The sequence below is a fragment of the Silurus aristotelis genome (assembly GCF_946808225.1).
Source record: "Silurus aristotelis genome assembly, chromosome: 18".
Classification (NCBI taxonomy): domain Eukaryota; kingdom Metazoa; phylum Chordata; class Actinopteri; order Siluriformes; family Siluridae; genus Silurus; species Silurus aristotelis.
The window spans coordinates 8,709,324-8,724,057 of NC_139591.1; the positions used below are offsets into that span (position 1 = coordinate 8,709,324).

At 37.1% G+C, this 14,734-nt stretch overlaps 1 protein-coding gene across 3 annotated transcripts; it reads left to right on the forward strand.

The window, feature by feature from the left end:
- Positions 1 to 2,606: 2,606 nt before the first annotated feature.
- Positions 2,607 to 10,659, forward strand: map3k7cl (map3k7 C-terminal like). Of its 3 annotated transcripts, none has more exons than XM_083567702.1 (6): positions 2,607 to 2,912; positions 3,167 to 3,301; positions 3,386 to 3,468; positions 5,232 to 5,290; positions 7,719 to 7,834; positions 10,122 to 10,659. In XM_083567702.1, exons 3-6 carry the CDS (start codon positions 3,393 to 3,395, stop codon positions 10,300 to 10,302), a joined length of 432 nt encoding a protein of 143 aa, XP_083423828.1. In that variant the 5' UTR covers positions 2,607 to 2,912; positions 3,167 to 3,301; positions 3,386 to 3,392; the 3' UTR covers positions 10,303 to 10,659. The 3 variants fall into 3 exon arrangements, with proteins under 3 accessions (XP_083423828.1, XP_083423830.1, XP_083423829.1); XM_083567704.1 differs by having other exon boundaries at positions 3,183 to 3,301; XM_083567703.1 differs by lacking the exon at positions 3,167 to 3,301 and having other exon boundaries at positions 2,608 to 2,912.
- The last annotated feature ends 4,075 nt before the right edge of the window (positions 10,660 to 14,734 follow it).

Genomic DNA, 14,734 nt, shown 5'->3' on the forward strand with positions numbered 1-14,734 from the left:
CTTTAGTCCTTGCTCTGTGTTCTGTTATGTAGCTACATGTTGTGTGATGTCACTCTATGTTGTTTGATGTCGCTCTATGTTGTGTGATGTAGCTTTATGTTGTTTTATGTAGCTCCACATGGAGTTTTATGTAGCTCCATGTTTTATGTAGCTCCAGGGAGATGTTGACATCTTCAACATCTCCCTGAGCAGCGCCACTGTTCCTATGTGCCTCAAGACGACGACCATCATTCCTGTGCCGAAAAAGTCTTCTGTCTCCTGCCTCAATGACTATCGTCCCGTTGCACTCACACCCATCATGATGAAGTGCTTCGAGAGGCTCGTCATGAGGCACATAAAGACCCAGCTTCCACCCGCACTGGACCCCATGCAGTTCGCATATCGTCCAAACCGCTCCACGGACGATGCTATTTCCACAACCCTTCATCTGGCCCTTACCCATCTGGATAACAAGGACTCCTATGTAAGGATGCTGTTCATAGACTTCAGTTCAGCATTCAACACAATCATTCCTCAGCACCTGATCGAGAAGCTGAGCCTACTGGGCCTGAACACCTCCCTCTGCAACTGGATCCTGGACTTCCTGACTGGAAGACCTCAGTCAGTCCGGATCGGAAACAGCATCTCCAGCACCACCACACTGAGCACTGGGGCCCCCCATGGCTGTGTGCTCAGTCCACTGCTGTTCACTCTGCTGACTCACGACTGTGCACCAATGCACAGCTCGAATCACATCATCAAGTTTGCCGATGACACGACCGTGGTGGGTCTAATCAGCAAGAACGACGAGTCAGCATACAGAGAGGAGGTGCAACGGTTAACAGCCTGGTGTGGAGCCAACAACCTGTCTCTAAACGTCGACAAAACTAAAGAGATGGTTGTTGACTTCAGGAGAACACAGAGTGACCATTCTCCACTGATCATCGCTGGATCCTCAGTGGAGATCGTCAAGAGCACCAAATTCCTTGGTGTTCATCTGGCGGACAAGCTCACCTGGTCACTTAACACCAGCTCCATCACCAAGAAAGCCCAGCAGCGTCTCTACTTCCTGAGAAGGCTGAGGAAAGCTCATCTCCCTCCCCCCATCCTGTCCATGTTCTACAGAGGGACCATTGAGAGCATCCTGAGCAGCTGCATCACTGCCTGGTTTGGGAACTGCACCGTCTCGGAACGCAAGACCCTACAGAGGATAGTGAGGACAGCTGAGAAGATCATCGGAATCTCTCTCCCCTCTATCATGGACATCTACAATACACGCTGCATCCGCAAAGCACACAGCATTGTGGAAGATCACACACACCCGTCACACACACTTTTCACCCTCCTACCATCAGGAAAACGGTTCCGAAGCATTCGGGCCGCCACATCCAGACTGTGCAACAGTTTTTTCCTGCAAGCCATCAGGCTCCTCAACAAAGAACTGAACTGAACTCTCTCTCACACACACACACACACACACACACACACACACACACACACACACACACACACACACACACACACACACACACACTTACACACAACTGTGTGACTGATCCGCACAAACCGGACTCAACACCCATCATACACTTCGTTCACCCAGGTTTCAATACCAATCACATTTTTCACGATCGCAAAATGTTTACATGCTGTCTATTGCTGATTCCGGGACTTATTTTGCACAATATTCTGTCCAAATCCTTTGGTTACTGTTAACTCTATTTTTGATTGCTGCTACTGCTGAATTGCACAAATTCTGTTTACATTTTTCTGTTTACACTGCACCTTATTCTGTTACGACAGGTTTTACTGGCGGAGCTATTTCTATTTTTATTTTTATATTTTGTGTATTGTGTATTGTCCTGCACTGTCCTGTGTTGTCTTGCACTGTCTTGTGTTGTCTTTGCACTGTTTGCACCAGCTGCACACATGCACTTTATGTGGCGAGGATCTTAGTTCTCGGCCCTGTGTTCTTCTGTTCTGTACTGTTTGTTTTATGTTGTTCTATGTAGCACCTGGGTTCAGGAGGAACGTTGTTTCATTTCACTGTGTACTGCATCAGCTATATATGGTTGAAATGACAATAAAAGCTTCTTGACTTGACTTGACTTGACTCCAGGGTTCTGGAGGAACATTGTTTCATTTTATTGTGTACTGCATCAGCTATATATGGTAGAAATGACAATAAAAGCTTCTTGACTTGACTTGATTCGACATAGTACACAGTACACACCCAGTGGTAGGAGTTGGAACTGTTTATGCTAGATATTTAGTAAATAAAAAAAAGAAAGAAAAGAAGAAAGGAAGGATTAGTCATTCATTTGCTTAAAACAGTTTTATTTTAAAACAATGGCATCACTTGGCTGATATGTGTGTGTGTGTGTGTGTGTGTGTGTGTGTGTGTGTGTGTGTGTGTGTGTGTGTGTGTGTGTGTGTGTGTCTGTTACTGATCACTGATTGGAACAAAGGACATTTTTCTTGCCTAAAGTCATGCGTCCAAGCCTTTTAACTGGCACTGGTGAAGGGGGTGTATCTGGAGTCTAAGTGGGCAGTGTACTCTCTCTCTCTCTCTCTCTCTCTCTCTCTCTCTCTCTCTCTCTCTCTCTCTCTCTCTCTCTCTCTCTCACACACACAAACACACACACACACACACACACACACACACACACACACACACACACACACACACACACACACACACAAGGACACACAGACACGCACACACAAATCTGCCATGCTTCTAAAAAGCAGCCGAGATGATCCTTGTGAAAACAGTCTTCTTCTCCTCTCTGGCCCTCATTAACTGGCCCAGATGAGTGTATGACAAGCTCACTGTGGAAAGCTCTGACACATCTTGCACGCTCCTGTAGCAGGAGTCCACTTGAACCTCTCTAAGTTTAAGGACTTTCTCGAAAGCAAGCATTTGTTGCCAGGTAAGTTAAAAATCATCTCTCTATATATCCATAACCATAATACTTTAAAGCTGGAGCAACAGAATTTGACAGATTTTCTATATTTTCAGAATTTTATGTGGTGTTTCTTCTGCAGGTGCTTTGATATATTTTTTTTATTGTAAAAGCCAACATGTTTCTGTGTATATAAATGGTTGTAGTTACTGTGAAAAATACATCTCGTGTAAACCGATTATATTTATCTAATTCATAAATGCACCTGGTTTAAATGATAGAAAATGCTTTGGTCAGTGCAAAGACAGTGGAGACGTGTGACCTCACCCTCTGGCTCGGAGGGGCTCTACCTCTAATTGTTTAATCCCTGATGCAGCTTTGGGCACATGATGAAATCCTGTCATTGCCCCTGAGAGGTGAATGATCTCACATTACAGACGTGTATTAATGGAAACTCGCTTTATGCCCCCTATCTTGTCATACTTCTCTCCCTCCCGCAGGGAATAAATGATCACCTCGGCAAGACGAATCACCAGAGACAAACCTGAAGTCCAAATCTCCTTCAGCCTTGATGAGTCCTCAGGTACGTTGCTTTGTTTAGGTTTGACATTTATAGGAGTTACTCATCTGTAAGGCTTTAAAAAGGGTTTTGTCCTCTCAAACACCCAGTACTCCCCCCATCCATCCCCACCCCCCATAATCAGCAATGGCATACATTGCATGCCTCCCACCAAAACAGCAACCCACAAAAGCCTGCACAAAGCCCTTCTCGTGCTGGATCCATTTTAACTTTTGTCATTCTTTTCAGTAAAACAGGTGCTCCCTCTATTTCCGTCTATCACTGGCATCTTACTAACAAACTATCTATCTAGACACAAAGCCTATCTGGTCCCTGCTGTCAAAGTGTTTTACAGCTATTCAGGCAAATGTTTGGATGGCAGCTGCAGCATCAAGTTTCCTCTTTAATACCTCACTGCTGTGAGATTCACTCATTTGCTTTTATAACACTGGCCTATATTTAAAGGTGCTTAGCACTTCATCCTCTATTGCTGATATGAACCTTAGATCTTAGCCTCAGTTTATGTTTAAAAACAGGCAGGCAAACACACAGATCATGCTGACACAACTAGGAATTCACTACACAGCTTAAGTGAGTTCTCTGTGATCTTACTGAGCAAGCATCTGTTTTTCAGGGTGGATCCACAAGTCATTTTACCTCCTTTTTCCCTTTTACAAGCAAGACTTTGTTTTCTTTTTGAGTTTCAGCATGTTTTTAAAACTTTAAAAGCCTATACATTTTAATAGCATAGTAGAGTGACAACAGCAAGAGCCCGAATCTTCAACATTGGGAATTACCTCATCCCTACTCATGTCTTAATCGAGTTGAAATGCGATATCAGGCAGTAGTTGAAACTGGTGGCCAATTCTGCTTGTGTATATCTTGCTTATAATTAGTCCCATGATCAATGTGTGACCACACCCCATTTTTAGCTGGATGCATCAGAGGATTCCCGACTTGTGTACCCTGGCTACGTATGCACATAAGTTACGTGATTGCAACCAGTGTAGACAACTCGTCTGTCATAGACCTCGTTAAAGGCGGCTCATCGTCAGGTATCCAGGCGATACTAAGGACCAATCTGTCCGCCCAAGCTTAAGTTCATGTGGACCAGACTGACAGGTGTTGGCTGATGTTCCCCACTCAATGATAGAAAAACAGGCCTGTGGTTTCTATAAACATAGCCAAGCTGAAAAAAACTCAGTTGTTGGTTTGGCACTTAGTTTTATAATTAGCAATGATTTAATTACTTAAGCTGTGACAGACGTAACCAGGAGCCTCTGTGTATGCTCTGTATGTGGGAAGGGGCAAAGGAGGACATGCAGAATCAGCTCTGGCATTTAGTATGTTTCTAAAAGGGTACCTGGCCACTGAACAAAATTAGAGTAATAACGATTTGTAAAATGTTGTTTTGAACCAATAACTATAGCATTAATGCTTCATAGTTCAAAGAAATGTGATTTGATTGAGTTTGAGTTTCTGTCCATTTGGAATTTTTACACGTTCTACCCATGCAAACATGGATGTCCTCTGGATTCTCCTGATTATTTACATGTCCCCAAAACATTAATGTAGGTGGACTATTCGTGATAAACTGCTTCTAAGTGTGAATGAGAGTTTGTGTGCGTCTGTGTGCATGGTGCCCTGTGATAGACTGTTGTTTCATGCAAAGTTGCACTGAGTGTTCCCCAGATCCAATGCAACCCTGACCAACAGCCAATACTTGCAATTCATTCATACTTCCCCAATAGACCGACAATGATAAACTGACTGTTTATTTTTTACAGAGCTGACCAATGCAGAGGATCAATTTCCATCTTTCCCTGACTTAGAGCAACGACTGCAGGTAAATCTCCCTGAAGACAGTGATATATTTTAGCAAATCATATTTCTGCAGTTTGGGCTGTTTTTTGGTCATTAGAAATAGGTTTTATGAATAGAGAGTAAAACTGATAGAAGAACTGCAAAGCAGACATTGTAATACACAATACAGTTTGAACACAAGAGGGCAGTAGGTTGTGTTCCAGTATAGCAGTTCTTAAATAAGAGTAGTGTTGCTGCGCAACCACTACTAATAAGAAGCATGAGCTGTTTTTTTTGTTTTTTTTTGTTTGTTTTTTGTGTGCCCACATCTTTCGAGAACCACTATCCTAATAGTAGTAAAAAACTTTTTTAATAATTATAATAGGAAAATTGAAACAAAAAAGTAGTATTAAACACTTTTATTATGTAAAAATTTTATTCCAACTATATAAAGCCAGGGATTAAAAGCCAGGGATTGTTCTTTATAATTTGTTTGTTTTACTGTACAACCTTTTTTTTAGACTTACTTACTACCATGACTTTATTTCATAATGGTCTAAATTAAAAACTGTACATAACCAACCATGAAATTCAGTTACATGTTGAGCGAGTCAACTCAAGAGGCTTTTATTGTCATTTCTACTAAACACAGTGTTACACAGTACACAGTAAAAACGAGACAACGTTCCTCCAGAACCCTGGTGCAACATTAAACAACATAGAGCTACAACACACAACATAAAGCTACATAAAGTGCATCAAATGCAACCTAGTGCAAACAGTGCTGACGAAAAACAGTACAGACAGACAGACAAACAGTACAGACAGATGGGCAACACAAGACAACAAAAGACAACACAAGACAGTGTGGGACAATACACATAACACAGGATAGCGCTGACCAGCAGTGACTACTATTACACAACACACACTTCAATGGCTTCTGAATGAACTTTCTGTAACATACAGCAGATTTTTTTAACATACTTCCAAAAGATATTTTTTCAACTGCTGTTTTAATGATAGAGATGTAATGCATTGTCCAACATGTGAGTAAAAAAAATCTCGGAGTAGAATTGAGATCTGGTAACTGTAGAAGCCATTGCATATATTTTACTATTTCCACATACTCATATGTACTGGAAAAGATCACTGCTATTGGAAAATATTTCATTGGATGGGTGATCAATTAGAATAACCTTGCATTGATTTGCAGTAAGACTTAAACATTTTTTTTTTTACCTAAAAACAAAGTTGTACTTTGTACCATATGACACATGGTCTGGCTCCTCTAAAGATTTATTTGCATTATCTTTACAGGGAGTTTCCCCCTGACACCATTGCTATTAGCTTTCTCATTAAGGACTTACTTTTAGGGACTAATTTATAAATTAAAATTTCATATTCATAATTTATTTATTTCTGTAAAACTGCTTTGTGACAATGTCCCTTGTTAAAAGCATTACACCACTAAAGTTGAAATGGATTGAGGAGCCAGGAGGCTGAACAAAAAACAAACGTTTTTTTAAACACTGCTAATTAGAATATTATGAACAAACCTAACACAAAAGAAAGTTACTGGAATGGAGGAACTGTGGAGCTGGAAAAAAAGGAAGTAGATAACCACACAACGTCAAATGGGAATGTAAAACAAAGGGAAACAAGAGATGCGTAAAGCAAATCACTATGCCTGCAGTACGTCAAGAAGATCCCATAACTCCTTACATTTATTTTTCAGCAAGAGATAACTTCATTGTGTCAGATTTAATGTTAGTCCTATATAATCCTGTATTGCCAATTTTTCCTAGAATTCAAACCAGCAGCTTTATTACCAACTGTAGCTTTATTACATATATGTATTAGGTAAAGATGTTCTTCATCATTATACAGAAAGAAGAATTAGTACCTAAATATATTGGCTGTAAGATACAGGGCACTTTAAAAAATAGCAGAAGTGATATTTTGGAGGAGTTGGGTATGAGTCATCCTGAAAGCAGAAGTCCTAAAACATTTTTACCAGCAGTTTTCTACACAATCTATTGGGACCTGTAAGCTAGTTGATATAATGGAAAGTGATAGTTTCTGGGGGATTTTTGTTTTTTGGGCACCCAGACTTGTTCAGCACTAGTTTTGTGGACAGCTATTTAAATAAAAAAGTCCAAACATGGAACAGAAACACAAGCAGGCAGAAACCACAGCAGTGAGTGGGATATACTTTTTTTGTTGTCTGCTATGTGGTTAGTGTTTGAATTTACTCCAACTCTCATGTCATCTTCCTTAAATAAAGATTAAAAAACATATTTGAAAACTTGTTTCTGCTAGACTGGTGGATGCCTACTTTCGATTTACTGTCTATCATCATATCATATAATCGACATCACTACTTATCTGTGTGACTTCATTGTGTCCTTTTTTATTTCACATTGAATGTATGATGGAGTGTTGGTTTTGTGTCTCCTGTATTTCTGCAGCCAGTGTTGCCATGTCAGTCTCTAAAGGAGTCTGTCCAAGTCTACCGAGACCATTGCAGAATGGCGAAAGAGTTTCACCAGGTTAAAACAGAGATCGCTCTGCTGGAAGACAGAAAGTAAGTGTGAAGGCTGAGAGTAGGGAAAACCCTGCCACTGTACATGGAAAGCTAATTTTCCACTTTACAAACCACTCATTCCTGTGTGCACACAAGCAGCAAGCTGAAAAGTTGCTGAAAAGTTTCATAAGGGAACAAGGACAAAAACAATTTCAGATTCTATTAAAGTTTATTTCAGAGATTCTGTGATGCAACATGGTTTGGTGCTCTTCCTCAGGACACATTCCCTTTTGAGTGACATGGGGGATTTCCTTACAAGTCATGCTGTGCTTGGTAAAAATAGGCCTGTGTAATTGACAGGCTATTACATGCTACATTGTGGCATGCAACAGTGGATTATTTTTTTTTTTTAATGGCTTGTGTTGCCTGTACCAATCAGATCATGATTTCTTTATATTAAAATGAAGTTAGCATGTGCTTCAGGAATTCTTCATAGAAGTGATAAAGTGATAAAAAACTTAATGTACTAACCTAGGGTGAGAGATATAGTGTAATTTCCCACAATAGCTTCTCCTTTTGCCTTTTTTATTTATTTTTTTATTAAACCAGGTGGAATTGTAATATCTTGTAGGTCAAAATATCATGCAATCATTGTTTAAATGTTACAATAAATCACTAACCTATATTATACCACAGCGTTGTTCAATTCTTAAATTGGGGTCAGAAGATGTTGCATGCTCCTGATAAACCCTGCAGGGTTTCATTAGAATCACATGTTGTATGAATTTGTTTGTTATAATGCACTTGCTCTTTCTAGGGTAACAGCTCATTTACTGAGACATGCATGGCAAGTGATCTACATTATCTATAACTAATAATAAAATGGGTAAAAAGTGTTTATTTTTTACTAAGAAAATGGATAGTTGTTGATACGGTGGCGCTTACTAACAGGAGACACTCAACATACCAGGCAAGTGTCTGTGCTTTGGTTTCCTTACTATCATATATTTAAGAATGTAATGACTATCAATGATTAAGAGTGCCCTTTTTATCGTAAAAACTGTGGTTATTTTACTGGAACTCCTTGCTACTGTATCCACCCATGATGTGGTGCTCAAAGGTACAAACATTTGCAGTTTCACTGACTGGCTGCCTGCCATGTGAGCATACTTTACTGGAACAGGAAGTGGTTTCAAAGGTGTAGAAACATTACATTACGGCATTTGGCAGAACTTCATTTTCCAGACTGACTTGAAATTATATTTTTTATACTACTAAGCAGCTGAGGGTTTAGGTTCTTGCTCAAGGGCCCAGGAGTTGCACTTAGATTTGAACTCACAAACTTTCACTCTGAGGTCGTGGTATTTTAAATGTAGAACATGTGTACACTTCACTTGTGCACAGTCTGCAAATATGTGTCACATGTGTATGTTTAGTGGGTGTAAATAAATATGGTTTAATTAGCAGATCATAGGTATTTGACTTTCATTGTTGTTTTAAACAAAAGAATAGCAGAGATGCTATCAGGAGTAAAAAAAAAAGGCAGAGAAATTATATTTTAGTGATTGTTGAAGCCTAAATTATATTTAATTAAAAGTGTGAGCATCCAGTAAAATGTATTAAGTATAAAGTAAAAAGTATAAACAATAGCAATTTCCAAATGCATAAAAAAACAGTAGATGTTTTAAATGATGAAGTTAAATAACAGCAAGTTTCAATGTAAAATTAACCTTATGGCTGAATATCTAAAATGCAGGTGCATGTAGCCAATAAATGGATCAGAAGTAGTAAATCATATATATTGCTAGCATCACTTGCTAAACTAATCATCTTACTAGAATCTGATTCAATTAAATTTTCTAATTAAATTAGAAAAGAAAACAGGGTAACTTAGTTAACTTTAGGCAGTAAACATTAGCAAGTGGGTGAAACTTTACTTGTCATGCTTTTCTCATATGAATTCATGCCAAAGTAGCCAGCTGGGTTTATCTTAGTCTCTGCTTACTGAAACATATTGAAACATTTTATGGAGGTAGGGCCAGGCTAATAGCTATAGCATCATTTACGTTATGTAACATGAGATAATCAGATCAGATGATGAATTGGCATGAGTCTTGATAGGGTTAATGAAGACTGTTAATTAGATTAGATTAGATTAGATTAAACTTTGTCATTGTGCAACATACCTGTGCAGAGCCTGTGAATGCAGTAATGAATGTAAATGGATGAATCATTGTAAAGTGTGTGTTATCTCAGGAATGAATTAATTTCATAGTTTTCAACTAAACAGCTGTTAAACTATTTTCCTCCCTTGTTCTTTGTGTATGCTTGTTTATCCTCACCTCAGAAGGGAGCTGATAGCTGAACTGGCTGAGGATGAGAAGGTGACGTTGGAGATCGCTCGGCTGGAGGAAGAGTTTCGCCTTTTAACAGAGGAAAACCGTACCCTTGTCACCATGTACACAGAGCGGACTCAGCAGCTTGCAATTCTGCACACAGTCAATCAGAAAAGGCCGGGTTCCTCGTGACACTTAGCCTTTTGTGTCATAGTCTGAATGAATATGCATTGCAAATGAAGATTTTTTCTTTCCTTCTGATCTTTCTTATCATTGTTCTTAACATACAATGTGCATTTTACATGTCATCATGATGTTTGAATCCACAACTGCAGTTCACAATAGTGAGCATTATATGCAGTAGTGTGAGGTCAAGATCAGTACAGTGGAAAAGGGAGTAAGAAAAGCAAATCTTTGCGATAACTGTATCAGGTTTGAAACTTTTTTACCTGCTAAAGAGGGAGAATGAGTTACTAGCATTTATTGTTTGTAATACAGATCTTAGAATTCTAGGCAACTGTTTAAGTAAATAAAGGGTTTTAATCTGGATTTACATGAAAATGGGTATAGTTAGTTGTGTTCTGAGATGATTAGTAGTAAGAAGTGTAATGAGTTAATACTGATCTGAGCAAGAAGCACTTTTTGGGGCCTGTAATGGGAAACCAATGGATCTGTTATATGGGCTTGGATTTGAGGCTTGGACGTTTTGTGTGTGTGTGTGTGTGTGTGTGTGTATATGTGTGTGTATATATATATATATATATATATATATATATATATATATATATATATATATATATATATATATATATATATATATATATATATATATATATATATGTGTGTGTGTGTGTGTGTGTGTGTGTGTGTGTGTGTGTGTGTGTGTGTGTGTGTGTGTGTGTGTACATGTAAAATTTTGGCATTAAATAAAAAAGCAAGTTTTTCTTTAATATTACTCTGCCACAATGGTATGTAGAGTAAAAGCTTCAATAAAAGTGCAAGCTAAATGTTAACCATGAATAAATTCATTAAAATAAAAAATGGGATAATTACAAATATAGCTACAGTTAAATGTATCGCATATAAACTCTGTCATTAATTACATTGCATTTAAGATAAAGGTTTTCACCCCAAGTTTCCCAAAAACCTGCGATACTGTGTAAAATGTACAAATAAATATATAAATAAAAGTTTGCAATGATTTGCAAAATCTTATAAACTCATATTTTATTCTCATAAAACATATAAATGAGGTAGTATACCATTTTCTAAGAAATAATAAGGCAAATTTTAATATGATGGCTGCAACATGTCTCAAAAAAGTTGGGACATGGCCATGTTTACCATTGTGTAGCATTTGCTCTTCTTTTAACAACAGTCTGTATACATCTGAGAACTGGGGAGACCAGTTCCTTGAGTTTTGGTATAGGAATTTTGTCCCATTTGTGTCTGATTTAAGGATTCTAGCTGATCAACAGTCCTGGGTCTTCTTTGTCGTATTTTTAGTTTCATGATGTGCCAAATGTTTTTATTTGGTGAAAGGTCTGGACTGCAGGCAGGCCAGTTGAGTAGTCTTCTTCTACTACAAAGGCATGCTGGTATAACAGATGCAATATGCAGACTAGCATTGTCCTGCTGGAATATGCAAAAACCTTCCTGAAATACTTCCCTGCTTTATCTGGATGGAAGCATTTGTTGCTCTAAAACATGTACATACTTTTCAGCATCACAGGCATCTCATAATGATTTCCACCCTTGTCCTTTGTCAATTTGTAGACACAGTTTATTGCATATTGGTGAACCTCAACCCATCTGTACTTTTGAAAGACTCTGCCTATCTAAGATCTTCATAGCCAATCGTGTTATTGAACTGTTGCAAATTAACCTAAGTAGTTACTCCAGCTGTTTCTTCTTAGTAACACTTTAATTTTCCAGCCTTTTGACCCAACTTTTTAAGTGTTGCAGCAATAAAATTCTAAATTATCTTTTTTTATTATCCAAACTATTAAAAATGTAAATGGTTTCTGTGTTATTTTGTGAATAATATATGTGTCTATGAGATTTGTAAATAATTTATTTCTGTCTTTTTTCACATTTTAAACAGTGTACCAACTTTTTTGGAATTGCAATCAAAAACTCACATCCTATGGTGTCTTCTACTACAAAGTAATAAATAATATAGGTGATAAAAAGGCAACATTTATATATGCTATTTAATGTTATTTTTTTTTATAAATAAACAAAGTTCCCTGGTGGAGAACTTGCGAGTGTCTAAAGTGTTTTGTAAAGAATCAGATCAAACCAATTATTAATCCTTTTTTAATAAAAAGGTTTTTTTTTTATCTATTCTTTTGATTGTTTAACCTGCATGTCTTTTTATTATTTGTCTCACTTGATGTACTTGTGGTAAAGGATACATTTATGTTGCCATATCAGTATGGTTATATTTATGTCAGTCTTTTTGTGCTATTTCATTTAATGTAAAATGGGAGATTTAATAATAAGAAACTGATCATTTACAATGAGATCAGCAGATTGTAGGATTTGGAAATACTCCATAATGCAATGTTTGTCATTTTAAGTATCAGACAGCGGAAGTTGATACTTAATGAAAATGAATGAATAAATACTGAAATAATAATATATATATTTTTTTATAATAAAGGTCCAAAATCTCAAACATGAAAGTTCAGTGAAATATTAATAAGAATTTGATGTCTGAATTGTATTTATTTATTTATTTTTTGATAAACTGAAATATACCTGGGTGGCAAATGTCTAAAGTTTAATTTTGAGTGTAAGTTATTGTCCGTGTGGAGTTTTACATTATTTCTGTTTTGGTTTGCTCCATTCCGATCCTGAGCAGGATAAAGCTGTTAAGGGAAAGTGAGTAAACTAAATATAATTTTGAAAGGGCATTGGCTTTTATATAGCTTTTCTATTTAACTTGAGAGCAAAAATAAAAAAAAACATTTACTTTAACCACAATTTTAGAAAGTGTATATCAAAATAAAGTACTATCAAATTCTTGGATGGCACAGGCCTCTGTGTAGTCTAATGAAGTACTTCCACTTCAACCTTGGCAAACCATTACTTTAATGAATTGCGTGCAGGGGCATTGTTATGCTTTAAACATGTTTTGCTCCAGCTAAGGGAAATTCAAATGCTACGGCATACAAAGACAATTGTGTCCTTATAATTGTGTGGCAGTTTTTGGGGAAAACACACATTTTGGTGTGATGATGTCATGTAGCAGTGTTTTCAGACAAAGAGATATGGGCCTTGGTGGTCTTTCACAAAGAACCTCCTGTTGTTAAATTCACTATTAGAACAGTGAATTGATCTTGGTAATGGTGTTGCTATTAAACTGTTACCCAATCAATAGTGATTATTAGATCTAACCTTATCACAAATGAGGTCAGTGAAGAGTAGGACTTTGTTTGCCCACCGGTCTAACGATGTTTAATTCTTACAAAACACTAAATATTCACTCCACTGTGATATGCAACACCCATCTGATGCAACTATGATATGATGAAATGGTTAAGTTTGTGCAAGAACACATGATATAAATGTGAGTGTTTATCAGAGCAACTAGTGGATCATAAAATGAATTCTCATAACAGTATTTAAAAATTTTAATGCATTTAATGCATACCTTTTCAGAAATCAGATTGTGGTGTAATACCACTGTAAAGTGTATTATTTGTATATATCTGCATGGTCTGGAGTGTGTTATTCTGCTTAAACCACAAGGTTTTGCTAAGGGTTTAAAAATATAATTTATTAATGATTGTCACATTGGCATGTTTTCTAACAGGATATAGTGGTCTGAAATGTCCACAAGACATATTAGTTCCTATTATCACTAACGCTTTATAATGAAAAACTGTCTTTCCCCAAAAAATTTTCCCTCAGAGGCATCTCAGCAAATGTTATAAAGTTAACACAAAATAGTCTTTATATAAATGTTAAATACATGTCTACAGAGAGAAATACTTCACACTAACCACCCACTTTTTTTCTTTCATTAATTAAATACATAAATGTATGATTTATTTTTAAATTGGGGGAATGAGGATGGGGGTTGTGATCCATTTTTTGTCTTAACTGTGTTGTTCCTCTTATTGCACTGCAGTCTGGTATTTATTTATGACATATCATGCATTTGATGGTTTATAGTCATATTTAATTTTCTGGAATATTTGAAAGACAATTTATTACTGATTCCACCTACATTACAGCTGACAGACATTCGATCACCTGTTTCTCTTTTGAATGCAACTTGTCATTATAGGGGAAAACTTACAGTATGGCACTTGTGCAGTTATAAAAACATTAATCAATGCGGATGGTTTTAACCATTGACATTGTCCCAAAGCAGATAAAAAAAAGTGGTAAAACATGAATTTAACTTATTTGGTATATTTCCTATTCGATTCAGTTTTATCTGTATAGTCTTTTAACAATGTTTTACAGAGAAAAATAAGTTATAAAATATGAAATAACACTTATTTTTCAATTCAATTCAGTTTTGTCCGTATAATCTTTTAATAATCGATTTTTGGTTAAGTTGATAATTCTGTAGTCTATGTCATGTACAAGATCTCGCGAGACTTCACTC

Bases quoted from the DNA above. Each gene is read 5' to 3' on its own strand.
- map3k7cl (XM_083567702.1), top strand. From the start codon at position 3,393: ATGATCACCTCGGCAAGACGAATCACCAGAGACAAACCTGAAGTCCAA. The intron at 3,469-5,231 runs GTACGTTGCTTT...TATTTTTTACAG, and splicing joins CAGCCTTGATGAGTCCTCAG to AGCTGACCAATGCAGAGGAT. The intron at 5,291-7,718 runs GTAAATCTCCCT...GTATTTCTGCAG, and splicing joins ACTTAGAGCAACGACTGCAG to CCAGTGTTGCCATGTCAGTC.